This window comes from Camellia sinensis, chromosome 11 (assembly GCF_055761805.1).
Source record: "Camellia sinensis isolate YWXY chromosome 11, ASM5576180v1, whole genome shotgun sequence".
NCBI lineage: Eukaryota > Viridiplantae > Streptophyta > Magnoliopsida > Ericales > Theaceae > Camellia > Camellia sinensis.
Genome location: NC_138971.1, coordinates 90,683,985 through 90,699,140, shown reverse-complemented (window position 1 = coordinate 90,699,140; position 15,156 = coordinate 90,683,985). Strand labels below are relative to the sequence as shown.

The 15,156-nt window shown below is 36.2% G+C and overlaps 1 protein-coding gene across 1 annotated transcript; it reads right to left on the bottom strand.

The window, feature by feature from the left end:
- Positions 1 to 2,386: 2,386 nt before the first annotated feature.
- LOC114319614 (uncharacterized) lies at positions 2,387 to 4,824 on the bottom strand. The gene has a single exon (XM_028266641.2). The coding sequence runs from the start codon at positions 4,051 to 4,053 to the stop codon at positions 2,674 to 2,676; it is 1,380 nt and encodes a 459-aa protein (XP_028122442.1). The 5' UTR covers positions 4,054 to 4,824; the 3' UTR covers positions 2,387 to 2,673.
- Between the last annotated feature and the right edge of the window lie 10,332 nt (positions 4,825 to 15,156).

Sequence of the window (15,156 nt, the reverse complement as noted above, 5' to 3'; positions counted from 1 at the left end):
GGAATATGAGCTAATACAACCTTTATAAAGAAATATAGCACACCCACACCACATCAATGAGAAGGTACTTTCTATTAGAGAAGTAAAATTAGACTTGCTTGAATTTCAGATGAACAAGAGAGATAATGTTTTATCATGGGAAGAATATTAATGCATAACTTGTGGAGAAGGGGAAGGGGTGGTGGGTTTTGTTACCATAAAAAAGTTATTATTATTATTCTTAAAAACAGTGCTTTTTTCAATTTATTGTTCGAACTAAGTAAAAACATGAACAACCCTTCTTAAAAATCTTGTTTTGATGTTTAATTTAGAATAGAAGTATGTTGTTAATAGTGGAAGTGTAAAAAAATGGTCATTCCTAACGCTTTGTTATTGAAATGTGCATAAACATGTGTTTACTTATTATATTCGAACGCAATTTTAAATTTTTCAATCCTATTTTGAAAATAAAATTTAGAATAGAGAGAGTGAAATTCTGTAAAGAACAACGATATCGGTCCAATCCTGAACACTATCGCCTGACACAAATTATTTAGAACTCATACTTAGTTAAAAGTTTAAATTTGTAAGTGGAGTGCTCATTTAGATGTATATTAAAACTTATTCCTCTTTTACTCTTTATCTAATGTGAAACTTTGACACATGTTTCAACAATGTGTACCATTCTTATAGTAAAGAAGTAGCAACCATCGGCTGATGCAAATGTTCATGTACCTTTTGTTTCCATGAAGTCCAACCCAACCACTTAACCAAGTGAAACATCTGCATCCACATCCACGTCCACGTCCATGTCCATGACCACATTTAGATGATTTTTTTTTTCCCATTCCATCAATTTCACATTAATACAAGTTTGCACCTCTACTAAAAATGTTTTCCACCTTTCAAAAGTAGAATATGTTTTCAACCCAATAAATGTTTTCCATTAGTTTTTATTTTTTATTTTCCAAATATATCAAACGTCAAAAAACATTTTCTGCCCAAATAAACCGTCTAAAGCAAAATGATGAGCCCACATGACGGAAAAGAGAGCTCTCTCTCTCTCTCTTGACACACATGATGTACATTACAAAGCAATAATGTATGAACTTGCTTGTAAGTCTAAAAGAATTGAAAGGCATAAATACATATAGCAATAAGTTGGATTGTCGAGTTTGGTGACTATACAACTACCTTGAGTCATGTTCCTTCTTAATCTATGAAAGCTCTGAATTCACTGACTAGGATCCTCATAATTCTCTTCACTAATCCTATACTATCTTTAAACTTGGAAATCACCTAACCTCCTCACTAATTACTGTTTAGTGCCAAAGGAGCCAAACATAAAAAACAAGGACTTCATATTGTAACAAAACTAAGACTTCATTTGGCACAACTTTTGGACTATATTAATATTTTTTTTTTAAACTCAACGAAGGATGGAAATAAGTCAAAATTTATCGGCAAAGCCTAAAAAAACAGCTTATTTTTATCTTTAGTGGAATTTTTCTAATTTATTTATTTATTTTTTTTTTTAATGTTTATGATCATCTAGTCTACATGGACCTAAAATGCAAAAAAAACTAGCTAAAGTGCATCCACAAAGAAGCCAACTCATAAAAAAGAAAGCTCCCAAACCAAGCAGAAGCAGTTGAGCGTCCTTTGCAATTCCTGTTTCATGTTGGCAGCCAACATGCCCACCCACTAAATTTTGTACCAAAGACAATTCTAGTACTGGGGCCATAAAAAACCAATTAGAAAAAGAGCATCTTAGGTAGACTTTTCTCAAAGGATGTATTTGCAAGCAACTTCAAGGAAGAAGAACAACTCTTGTCATTCTGTATTTATGTTCAGAATAACTTTTTTATTTGTATATCATTACATATTAAAACAGTCGCCCTATCCAAGATTGTCGAACATATATATTTTTTGTGTGAACCCCACACTTGTTACAATTCAAAATTGTTTGATCATTAAGTTTTTGGGAGTCTACCACGGTATCCACTCTCTGCATCAAATGTTCTGCTCAATGTATGAAAAATATGCACACATATTGTTTGTGTTACGATGTCTAGTATATATATGGATGTGAAAAAAATAAAAAATAAAATAAAAAATTAGTGCTTGGGCATTTAGTTTCAACAAAGCAATCTTCCAATATCCAAAAGACTCTTCTTCATTCTCCCACTAAAGCCACTGGCACTTTCCTCCTTTCAGAAAAGACACAATAACAGTGAATGCATTTGAAGTAGGTGAATTTTGACATTACTTTTGAAACTAAAGTAAGGATTAAAGTGCATCATAAAGGCCATTGTTATTTGCAATTGCTTCCAACCTTTCGTCGATTGACTAAGATGACTAAAATTGCATATCTTTGAAAGATGAAAAACAGGAAGAAAGAGCAAAGTTCAAGAAGAAACAAAAAATTCAGCCATCATATCAACGGTTCAAAACAAAAGAAAGCAATGAACTTGTGAAAACAGAGGATTTTTCAAAACATACAAAAAATAAGATGAAAAGAGAAGCATTCAAAATCCCAAAACTAGTTCCTTACAGAGAGTATAACCAGTAATGCAACTGTGTCATCTCTGTAATATCCTTGAATAGTGACAAAAGGCGAAGAAATAGCTAGTGGTCAGCTAGAACCTAGAACAAACCAACTTGTCTGTACACTCTAGCATCTTCCTGGAAACACTACCATGACATGAACTCATTTTCTTCTTCCTCTGGAAGAGCAGGAAGATTAAGATCAAGCAGATCAGGAACCTCAGAAATCTCTTGCTCGATTACTGGGATGGTCTGGTTGCTTTTCTCTCTGGACTCTCCAAGAAAATGAGACCTCTTGTGACCTCCTAAAGCTTGGCCTGACTTGAACATCCTGTGGCAAATTGGGCACTCATGTCCTTTGCTTTTCTTTGACTTCAATCTTTTCTCTCCATTGCACGCCAAATCTCGAACAGATTGCTTCTTCTTACTATAAGAACCGATCACAGTCCTCTTTCTAGAATCAAACTTGATCGAATTTGAAGCGATTCCACTTTCATCATGTCCTTTTTCCTTGGAAAAAAGGTTGTTCGTCGATTCAGTTCTCTTGCATTTCACTTTGTTTAAGCCTTTCCCCAGTTCAGTATCAGATACCTTAAATCTAGAATTAGATCCACCTTCAATTTTATGTTTCTTGAAATTATCATTGGTCAGAAACCCATCAACAGAAACATCTGAATCGACCTTCTTAGGTCCATTTATGAAGTACTCAGAATCAGAATTCTCAAATTGAGTAGCCTCCTCGGCATCAAAAACACCAGATTTTAACTTCCCTTTTACTAGTTTCTTGATTTTCGCAGTCTCATCGCGGTTATGGACCCAATTCAACCCTTTCTTTCTGCCAATTCTCATGTCAATGGATGATGATTTAGTCTCTAAAACCACAGAATTGTTATCTGAAGACTCCGCAACTAAATTCACACCAACCCAGTTCCCAGAATCCCTAGACAGCATCATCAAACACATAGCTACCTCTTCCTGTTCATGATCAATCTCAAAAACAGATGAAGACCCATTTAGCAAATAAGAAGATTTGACAGCAATTCTTTTGTACCTCACACTTGATGATCTCTTTGCCCCACGCCTTGGTGCCTCAGCATCGGTATCAGAGTGGCTATCCATCAACAGCTTCTGATTCTCACTAGTCCATGAATGATCATCCTTCAAAACCCTCTCTTTCTCAGAGTGACATGCCATGTGACCACACAGAGCTTTCAAAGATTGAAACCCTTTACCACATTGTTTGCAGACTCGCTCTTGATGTAAAGGCAAGTTTGAATCTGAAGCCCTCCATGTTCTCTTTGGGTTCTCTCTGAGGCCATACCCAGCAGCAGAAGCAGAAGCAAAATGCCCTCCAAGTTCAACCCCTGAATCCTCCTTACAAATCTTTCTCACATTGGGCTCAAGTTTTTCATCTGAATTTGCATTTACATGATGAGACCTCATGTGACCCCCCAAAGACTTCCCACACGGGTACCTTTTGTTGCACAATTTGCACACAAACCTTCTCAATTCCTGATCATCTTCCATTTGATTGATTATTTGATTAGATCAGTAAAAACCAGAGAAAACCCAATACAGAAAACAAGATCAGTTAATCATGTGCTAGTTCAAACCCTCCAACAATGCTCTACATTTCTTGATCTTATACCAGGAAGAAGAGGACACAAATGATGAAGAAACAGAACAGAGGCACCCAGAAAAAGAAACCCAGATCAGAAAATGAAAGAACCGAGCTTGGCGAGCTCAAATCTGGGAAGTGGGTTGGACACAGATCACGAAATTGATTGGTTTGTTTGGAATGATCAGAAGAGATTCGAAGTGGTCAGATGTGGCAGTTTTGCGAAGTACAAGATCAGACCCACATCGAAAAAGAGACCCTTGAATTCCATTTCTGTGCTCTCTCTCTCTGTCTCTAGCCCCCTCTTCTGGATGTTCAAAATTTGAAAGAACTCGGCAAAAAAAAAATCAAACTTTTGAAGAGATGGGTCGCTAATGATGGCGATGAACAAGCCTAGGAAGGAAGATAAAAACAATTAGTAAAACAGAAACCATGACCATTTCTCTCTCTCTCTCTCTCTCTCTCTCTCTCTCTCTCTCTCTCTCTCACTATATATATATCTTCTTGTTTGCGTTGTGTGTGTTGTACTAGTTGGAAGGAAAATTCCATGCATGGAAACAAAGATTAGAGAAGGGAAGAACAAATCAGAAGATGGGCAGCACGTGTAAGGCTTGAGAGTGCGTTTCGCTGTTCAAATCTGACGGTCAGGATTTGTGGGACGATTTTGAAGATCACTAGTTGTGAGATTGACAATGTAACTTGTGATATATGCATATACACTGAAACTAAAACGCTTCCAAACTTTGTGTGTGCCCATCCTATGTCTTTGCACTATAAAAAGTCACACATCCATTAAAGCTCCGAATCTTCAGCCGTTATTGTTCGCTCAACTTCTTCCTCATTTTGCCCCCGTTCATCCAATTCATGAGAGTGATATTACTCACTTTATTTACAGGAAATTTTTTAATTTTTTGAGTTGTAATTAAAAAAGTATCATAACTAAACATAATATATAAAAAATATAATATGAGATATAATTAAAATAATGTTATAATTAAAAAAAAAAATTGATCATAACTTAAAAAGAAAATAACATAATTAAGAGTACATATGGTACACAATTTTTAAAAAGACGTATATTAAAATTTCTCTTTATATATATACATATATATATACATATATATTAACATTGAGTGTAAATACAATGTATTTATAATTATACTTTTTACTGTTTTTAGCAATTTCGTTCAACAATTTTTGAATTGTTTAGTTCAAAAAATGTTTAGGCAATTTGATGAAAGGTAAAGGTGGTGAAAAATCAAATTTTGGATTTCCTTACTCAAAGGTTCAAGCGCTAATTTATGGGAGCCTCTATTTGCACACACCACTTCCCCTCTCCTCACACACTTAATGACATTTTTTTATTACATTTTATCCTAAAATAAAATTACCAAAATATCCATTTTTTCTCCAACCAAAACCCCTTTCTTCTCCAACCAAAACCCTAACCCTAACCCTAACCCTAACCCTAATACCCAATATAGAGCCTCCCCTCCGATCATCTCCTTCCTCCCTCCGTCGCCTCCCTCTAGCATCTCTCTTCTCGAATCGAAGCCCCACGCCACCCCATCGTTCGTCGCTCACTTACCCTCCCCACCACCCTGTAACCCCTCACTTCGGAACACAACACCGTCGCCGCCGCAGCTCCCACCCCTTCGCGACCCTCAATTCTGCACACCCACAGAGAGAGAGAGGAGAACCTAAATCTGAAAGAAGACGAATTTGGTTCGACTATCAACCTCCGAAACCCCATTTTCGCGACTGTGAGAGAGAGAGAGAGAGAGAGAGATCGAGGAGATGAGGTGGGGGTCGCAGTAGTGTCGCCGGTGGTGGAGTAAGGGGTGGGGATGGCGACGGGAAATGAAAGGGAACGGTGGTGCTGCGTCGCCGCCGGCGAGGTGGTCGCTGGTGTGTGGATTGGGAGGGTTGGAAAGTTGTGTGTATGAGGATATAATTGGAATAAAAGTGTGTGTAATAAGTAAATTTTATTTATTTATTTTTTAAAGGTGTGTGAACTGAGAAGGATGTGTAAAAAGTGGAATTGGTGTGTTCAAATAGAAGCTCTCCTAATTTATCATCTCCATAAGGACAAGCTACCGCAAAATGACCAAAACACCCCTCTGCCACCTCGCCTTTCTCACGCTTTTATTTCTCTCTCATTTCACCCCTCTCATATCTCTCTCTCTCTCCTTCCTCTACCAATCTCAACTGTTGCCATTGTTTTCATCATTGCCATCGTCGTAGGTATCTCCATCATCCCCATCATCACTGATCTTAGTGTCACTCACAACGCCATCGATCGTCGTTGTCTTTCCCTCATCTCTGCTCCCTTCCTCATCACTTTCTTCACAACTTCCAGCCTCCTTACCTCATATCTGAGCTGAGGTTAAGGTTTTAGAGCCCCTTACCTCAGATTTGTCTCTGATCAGCTTAATCATTTTGAAACAATTCAGTCTCAACAAGATTCACATCTTGAACCCAAAGGTGTGGATTGATGTCGGTGTCGCCGAAGTTCTAATACTCCCCAAGACTCAACGACGAAGACTAAGAGCAAGAAAGTTAAGACAAGTTAGAGAGAGGAGAATTTTGTGCGTTCATCGAACGCTTCGAGTTTCTCTCATTCCTTCATCCGTCGCTTCTCGCTGCTCGATAACCCCTCTATGACTTAACATTTGTGATCAAAGACATATTCGTAGCCCTTTAATTTGTTTATCATTTGAATGTGTGTGTGCGGATAGTGTAGATTTATATATATGCTTGTAGTTATTGTTGCTGGTGTATTTTTCAGATCTGAATAGATCACTCTTCAAGTCCAGATCTGCTTCTTCTTTAGATCTTCTTTATCGTCATTTCTCTCTCTCTCTCTCTCTCTCTCTCTGCATTTTTTTTTCAAACTAGCATAATTTTACTCTCTTTGATTTCAACAAATAGTTGTAGTTATAGTTATAGTTATAGTTGTAGTTAATTTTGTTGTTGATGTTGATATTGATGATGTTGTTCTTATTGCTGATGATGTTGATGAAAATGAAATAAATTGCACTATTTTTTTGGTTCTTGTGTTGAACAAATGGAAAAAAGAGATAGAGAGAGGTATTTGAATAGATAGAAATAATAATAATTTTTTAACAGATAGGTATTGCAATAGATAACTCTCTTATCTTTCTAGCAATTGCAATAAATAGATACAAAAGTTCAATAGATACAAAAGATTTAACACCAGATAGAGTTGATTTGACAGATAAGAATAAAATTTGAATTGAAAAGATGAAAAATTGACCAAATAAGGGAAAAAATTGAACAAATAGAAAGAAAATTGAACAAATAGGCAAAAAATTTGACAGATCGAATTTTATTTGAACAAATTTTTAAATAGATAGGGAAAATTTGAATTGAAAAGATTAAAAATTAAACAAATAGGGTAAAAAAAATTACAAATATGAAAAAATTTGAATAGATAAGGAAAAAATTTGAAGAGATAGTCAACGAAAGTCAACTGCTAAAAAAAATCAGCAGATAAATTAAAGGGTAAAATTGGAAACAAAATGTCTTTCAAAATAATAAAAAGGATTTTTCACCAAACTATTTCACAAATGGTGAATCTTTTACTAAAAAGAAAATATTCACTGGACCTAATGCATTAGACACCCTCCAAATTGGATTTCTCATAAAATTTCTCTTTGATGAATGATAAAAACTATTTAACAATTATTGAATATAATAGTTATTGAAAGTAAAGAACATTACTTATCCCTCTCCAAAAAAAAAAAAAAAAAGAAAGAAATAAAAAATGGCACTCGGTCCAAAAATTCAAATCTCAATTTTGTTTGGTCAAAAGTCCAATTGCTGAAATACTTTGTCCAAAAGAACAAACTTAGGTTAGGGGTGTAACTTGGATTGACTCAACCCAAGCAACCTAAGCCCAATTCGAATTATTTTTTGGGCTTGGGTAAGATATTTTTGAATTCAGCATGGGCTCGGGCAAAATTTTAAAAGTCCGAATTAAATTTGGGCAGACTTGGCAAAGACGTCAAACAATTCGAGCAACCCGAAACTCGAATTATATATATAAAAATATTAAATATAAATTATTAGTCATTACATGATATTTAAATAATTTAGATCATTAAATCATATTGAATATATATTATATACGTAAGTAATATAACACAAAATCATACATTTTTTTATTCTCACTCATAAATTATAAAGACTACCATTCCGACATATTTCTTACATTATATAAATTATTTATTTTGAAATTATTAATGATTTTCTAAGAAAATTATAAATATAGTATAATTTTAATAAATTAATAATTTAGCTGCACAAAGAAAAAAAAAATTATAGGCAATTCAAGCAATTCAGGCAACTCAGACAATTCAAGTTTTACTTGAGCTAGGCTTGGGCAGAGAGAACCTTGGGTTACAATTCGTGCATGGGCTGGCCTGGCCAAGTCTTAATGCAACTTGGGCTTGGCTTGGATGGTTTCTCAACCCTATCGAACAAGCTTGAATTGCAACCCTAGCTTAGACAAAATGACTAAAATACCCATATATATATATATATATATATATTATACATGGTACTAAAAAATGAACATCACACACACATACTCTCTCTCTCTCTCTCTCTCTCTCTCTCTCATTTGCGTCTCTTATTCATCACACTCCTCCGCCTCCGCTGCGCTTCGCCGCATCCACTGCTCCTTCGTGAGGCAAATCTAGATCCAGATCCCATCGTCGACGACGTGTCTACCTCACGATTAATAAGGGATCGAGATCCATACATCTATGGTGCAGATCATCTCGTTATCGTTTTAACTCATTGCGAACTAGTATCTTTAGTTGTCTCACCTCTGTTATGGCTTTCCCTCAATCCGCCGTCAACGAACACATCGTCGACAACATCCCAGGCGTCTTGGGGATGTACCAGTCAAGAACTCCCTCGACTGCAACATCCATTAGAACTATGATCTCCTCATTTGCCCCCACACCTACATCGTCGACGATGTCCAACTCCTCATCCACCATTACGTTCTCGCCTTCCCAAGCATCCCAAAATAAGTCTCCAACTTCATTTTCCCACATTTTTTTTTGTATATATATATAGAGAGAGAGATATGTAATGTATATAAATATCTATATAGGTTATCAAATCTGTGACCTTTGCCCTCCAAAACCCTAGCCAATCTTTGGATTTATAGATACATATATATATATATATATCCAACTTCAATTTTTTTATTTTTATTTTTTTAGTTTATCATCACAGTAGCTAAGATCAAGACCCTTTGCTCTTGTCTTTTCCCCATTCAGGTACTCTCTTTCTCTCTCTCTTCATTTTCTCTTGGTTTGATCCAGCTAGGGTTTCATTTTTTTTGTATATAAATTTTGCTCTTATGCTTATGCTTTGACAGATTAATCTGTCATGTTCTACTCACCATTTCGATTAAGCTGCTTCAATTTTGAACAGATAAACAAAGATCTATTTGAGAATGAGATTGATGTGGAGATTAAGGGAGAGGAGGGCAGTAGAGATTGATGTATGAATATATGTGAGAATGTATGTATGTTGGTGTATATAAGAGAGAGACATCTAGAGAGAGATTTGTTGGTGTTATTGCTGTAGTGGATAATTCCAACAGATAGAGAAAGAAACCCACAAATTTTAAAGCAGATAGAGAGAGAAATCCATTGATTTTAAACAGATAGAGAGAGAAACCCACCGATTTTGAATGAATAGGAAAAAAATTTAATAGATGGAGAAACAAATTCAATAGCTAGTCAAAAAAATTTGAGCAAATAGAAAATAATTTGAACAGATAGATATAAATTTGAAAAAAATAGTCAAAAAAGTCAACAAATAAATTAACAAGTAAAAATAAAATGTCCTCCAAAACTAATAAAAGGATTTCTCACCAAACTATTTCACAGAGGGTGGACCTTTCACCAATAAAAAAAATCCACTGGACCTAATGCCTTATACCCTTCTCAGATTGGACTTTTCAATAATTTTCTCAAAAAAAAAAAAAAAAAGTAGAAAGCATTTTATAAAGAAAAAAAAATTATGGTAATCGAATAAAATGGACATTTATATGAGCATTGCTAGGGATTCTTATAAATTTACTCACAATGATGTAGGCAAAAGAGTTGGTGTAGACACCCCATTTTTTACCGACCCTAAGACTTGGGCGCTCTACCTAAAGATCCCGATGAGGATACAACAGGTCACTCCAAGTAACAAGTAAGGGATGAAAAGAAGCAAACCTGTCCCACACTTGTTTTAGCTAAAATATTTTCTAGACCCAAAAACCTTATTTCAAAATGCTTTTAGGGTAGTTGGCACATTTTCATTCATTTTGGCGATTCTAGGCTGTATGCTTTCCAAAATGTTTTATCCACTTTTCAAAAGAAGTTAGTTTAGAAAGCCAGAATGAATGGGAAAACGGGGGAAACCTTCCAAGAAAACCAACTAGATAATTTCAGCTCGGTCAGACATCTTCTTTGCAAAATACCGAACCATTTTGACCCGTGGACGTGTGCTCAGATCTTTTTCCAATCTATCGAACATTTTATAGGCAACGAGCTGAACAATTTTGATTCTTGGACGCATCTTCGGGTCTTCTCCAGTCTCGCCAGGCAAATTTCTGAGGAAATCACTAGACTACTATCCATCGATCAGACAAGTATTATCCGGCACACCTTGTTTGGCGTCAACCAAGCAATTTTCTTGTAAGATGTCCAAGGGATCTTGGAAGATGGCATCCTGATCCATGGGATCTAGAGGCATATTCCAAGCCCCAAATGCCTATAAAATCACCACCCCTCTTAAGGGGAAACGGGTTCAAAATCTCAAACTCTCTATATACTCCTTAATATTCCCTCCAACATTTTTAATCAAATATACAAAAGAGTGAGTTTTGGTGAGAATTTTAGACTACTTTCTACCTACCTTTGCTTGGAAGATTAGGATCTATGAGATTTCTATTGATCAGAGGGAGCTTGGGTCAGACTTTGTGATAAGCTTGGGCCCTCCCTGATATTCTAGAGGTAATGTCTCATTTCACTTTAATTTTAAGTCCATCTCTACCTCTTTTCTTTGAAAATTTATTAGGATTGATTGATTGGAATTGCTGCTAGTTTAGTTTTATCTCTCTCTCTCACTCTCTCTCCCCCTTTTGTGTAGTTAGTAAAGGCCTATATAACAGCTTTGGTCAAGCCTCAAATTGCTTTCTTTGATTTTATGGGATAGAAACCCAGGCACGGTTTCCTTTATGAGAAGAGGAAGTTTCTCTCTTCCCAAACCTATTTTACATGGATTTGAGCAGTTTGCTCTTATTTTCATGAGTAGGAGGATGAGAATCTCCCTCCTCTCATTAGAGTTATTCCCTTTTCTACCTTTCTTGCTAGCTTTGATGACATAAAAGCCCAGATATGGCTTCCTCTACAAGGATAGGCTGAATCTCCCCTTTCATCACTATTTCTCATGGATTTGGGTAGTCTATGCTTATTTTCATGCATAAGAGAGAGATAACCTCCATAGCTTCGTTGGAGTGTTTTATTCCTGTCTCGTCATTTTCTTACCTTCCATTTATTATATTGTTATGTGTGTTGGGACGGGTCTCTCTTCTCCTTACCCTTACTCTCTACTCTTTTACTTTTTTTGATCACTTAAATCTGATTGTACTATTATCATGATCCCATGATTAGTGTAGAAACATTCATTTGGGCTTGGACCATCATTTTTTATAATTAAATTATGTTATATATTCTTTGTTGATATCTATGTCATCTTGATAATGTCTAAAGCCCTATAGGATTCATTGTGTGTGGATTTTGCATTAGATATTGCATCCAGGATCATGCATTTCTTATTTTGGCATATTTTTCATTTTCGCTTGGCTGAAGTACTCGATGTGCATTCCTACCCTCTATCTTTGCATTTCATTTAGTTTGGCATCTAGGATCATGCATTGTTTTCTAACCCTTTACGTTCTTGGTATGGTGCAAAGGGGTACTAGGTGAGCCTCTTTCATCTTTGCATCATGCCTATGATTGCTTCTTATTATGTATAGTATGCTGCCATAAGGCTATGTGCTTATTTGCTATATCTCTCTTATTGCTCATTGTATGGAGGTCTTATTGCCTAAGTTGGGAATGGCTCCGATCTCTTTGCAAGGTGGAAGTCTCAATTTTTCATGAGATTCCTGTCATCCTCTTTTCTAAGAGCATAGCTAAAGATTAGAACATTCCAAAGTAGGTGATTTAGTCTATACTTGTTTGCTCCACATAGTAAAGATAGCAATGATAATTGGGTTATATGATCATATCGTGTTAATAATTTCCATATAACGAAATAGTAGAGGCCGATCTTTGATCGGGTAAGCTGGGGTGCTTAATTCATGACCTTCCTCCCCTCTCATACCGAAGTTCCCGATATGAGACACTTTGGTTATGACGGATCATGACCTTTGGGTACGAGTCATGGGTTTCCTTATTTTTCCTAAAAGATTAAGTGGTGACTCTAAGTCTGGTGATGCAGTCCATTTTTGGCATTTCTTGCGATTAGTGGATCTGGACTTTCATTCTATTTCACATTGCACTGGTGGAACTAGACCGAGGGCTCAAGCTGTCGGGCGCACTCGGACCCCCCTGGTTTGGAGATCCCACAGTTGCTGGCAACTTTGCTGGGAGAACGAAAGTAACTTGACTCGTGATTTTTGATATGGAATTTATTATCATTCAGATATGTTCATTGCATTTGCATTTGCATCGGTTCGCTTAAACCCTTCGCATTCGTCATCTATCACTCTTGGATGACTTGATGTATAGAACGGCTTGCCGAAGCTAGGCTTTGTTATGCGGGGAATGCAAACCCTTGGACGTTGACTGTAGTACTTCGTACTTCTTGCTATAGTGGAATTATATTTGACTCATTGATTATTATAATTGACAACATTCTTAGTCGATATTTGAGTCTTGGTTGAGGAGTTACCTTAATGGTTGGGCGAGATTGGATCAAAAACTCTAAATTCCAATAGTTGTTCTTGAGTAGTCTCTCCACACTTTGAATCTTGATGTATGGTTAGAACCATTGGAAATCTTTCTTTCGGGGCTTTAGTTTGGACACAAGAACGACCCTAAACGGAGTCTAGATGAGAGAGTTATGCTCATTTGAGGTCTGCGAATCTGTGGTGTGTGCATAGTTCACTCGAGCACAAGTTTCACTGCTCGAGTGGTCCATAGACCTTTCCAACTCTATTTTTCAAAATTGTCTGAGTTACTACAAGCCTTGACTCACTGCTCGAGTGCATTTTTGACTGTTCAAGCAGTCTGTTCGAGAAAGTATAGCTACTGAAAGATTTCATTCACCGCTCAAGCAAAAATTTAACCGCTCAAGCATCTGTTTGGGACGTAATCTTTAAAAAGTCACTTTTAGGTCAAATCTATCTCATTTTTCACTTTATCTTCTCTCTCGTTCCTCCATTTTTGAAAATCCTAAACTTTCAAGCTTGGATTTCATCTATATCCACTAAAAATCTCACCCTAGTTCCATATTCCAAAATGTAGAGCACGGCGAGAGCTTCCTTGTAATTTGAGTGAATCATGTTTTTGTCGAAGTTGGATTTCTAGGATTTCCTCTCTTCTTGCTTGATGTAGGAATTTCTTTGCTCCTTTTCAATACCTCGTTATAGATAAACATGTGGTATCTTTTATCGCATTAAATGCATATTTTGTTATGGGATTTTGGAAAGCCATGAAGGGGATTTAGGGTTTTGGATTTTTAGAGTTAAATAATCATGTTTTTGGGTTGATTTGGCAAATTGGAAGGTAGTTAATCACATTTACGTTGATAGTGGTGACAAACCCTAATTTGTAATTAAGAGTTTGATAAAATGCAAGGAATTAAAGTTGAGTAATTGTTGGGCTATGTGTTTACATTAAGGAATTAGAGCTTTGGTTACTAAAAAGAAGTTAATTGGGTCCTGTGATTTTTAGTTAATGTTATGTTGCAATGGGTTGTGGTTGTGTATCAACAAATTGGGATTTTGACAATTATGAAAGGGATTCGGCTGGTGGTTGTGAGTGTTGGAGATTTGGGAGAACGGGTTTGATTTTGAAATATGATGCTTGTAGTTCTTTTGTCAAATGAAAAGGAAAATGGAAAATGGAAAGTGAGTAGGGAAAACGGTTGTTTTGAAATGATTTCATTAAAAACGTTATGACTTGAAATGGTGGAATCGATTGTTGATTTGAGTTACGAGAGTCGTGTATTTAATTGTTAGAGGTTTTGTCCTTGGTCATCAGTGGAGGTTGACATTGTTGTTGTTGAATAGAATACATGCATGTGTTATATTTGTAGATTATTGATGTAATCAAGAATGTTGTGATATGGATTGCCTGTCGGGTGAGGTCGGTAAAGCGTGGCGCCTTGATAAATGTTCCGCTCCCTTCTAGTTTGCGCCCAGTAAAGTGTTAATTGGGATCTGTTACCCTCTGGTGGGAGCAGTAAAGCGTGGCCTTGAGACAGGTTCCTCTCCCTTTCAATTTGCGCTCGGTAAAATGTGACTTGCGGGTCATTCCCGTCCGATTGAGGCTAGTAAAGTGTGGTTTGTTATGTGGGTTGTTTCATTAGCCATTCGTTCTTTAGGCCGATAAAAATGGAAGTATGTGTTGTTTTCTATTATTCACATTTAGATGTATACGTATATGGATATTGTTGTGGGTGTTCGTTTACCCTTGTGCTTAAGGCCAAGTAAGGTGGTGGATGTGTTAGTGGGTATGTTTTGAGGGTAGTGAGTTGTAATGTAAGACTGGATTGTGACTAGAATGTGTGAACGTGTTTTCAAAACATATGTTGATATGAAATTCTTTTAAATTAAAGTAGAAGGTTAGAGAGAGAGAGAAGTGGTTTTACACCTTCTTATGTTAAAGAGGGCAATTTTGGAAAAAATGTAATTATGTAAGTATATTTAGATATAAAACTGTCACATTACTTATATAGTATGATGT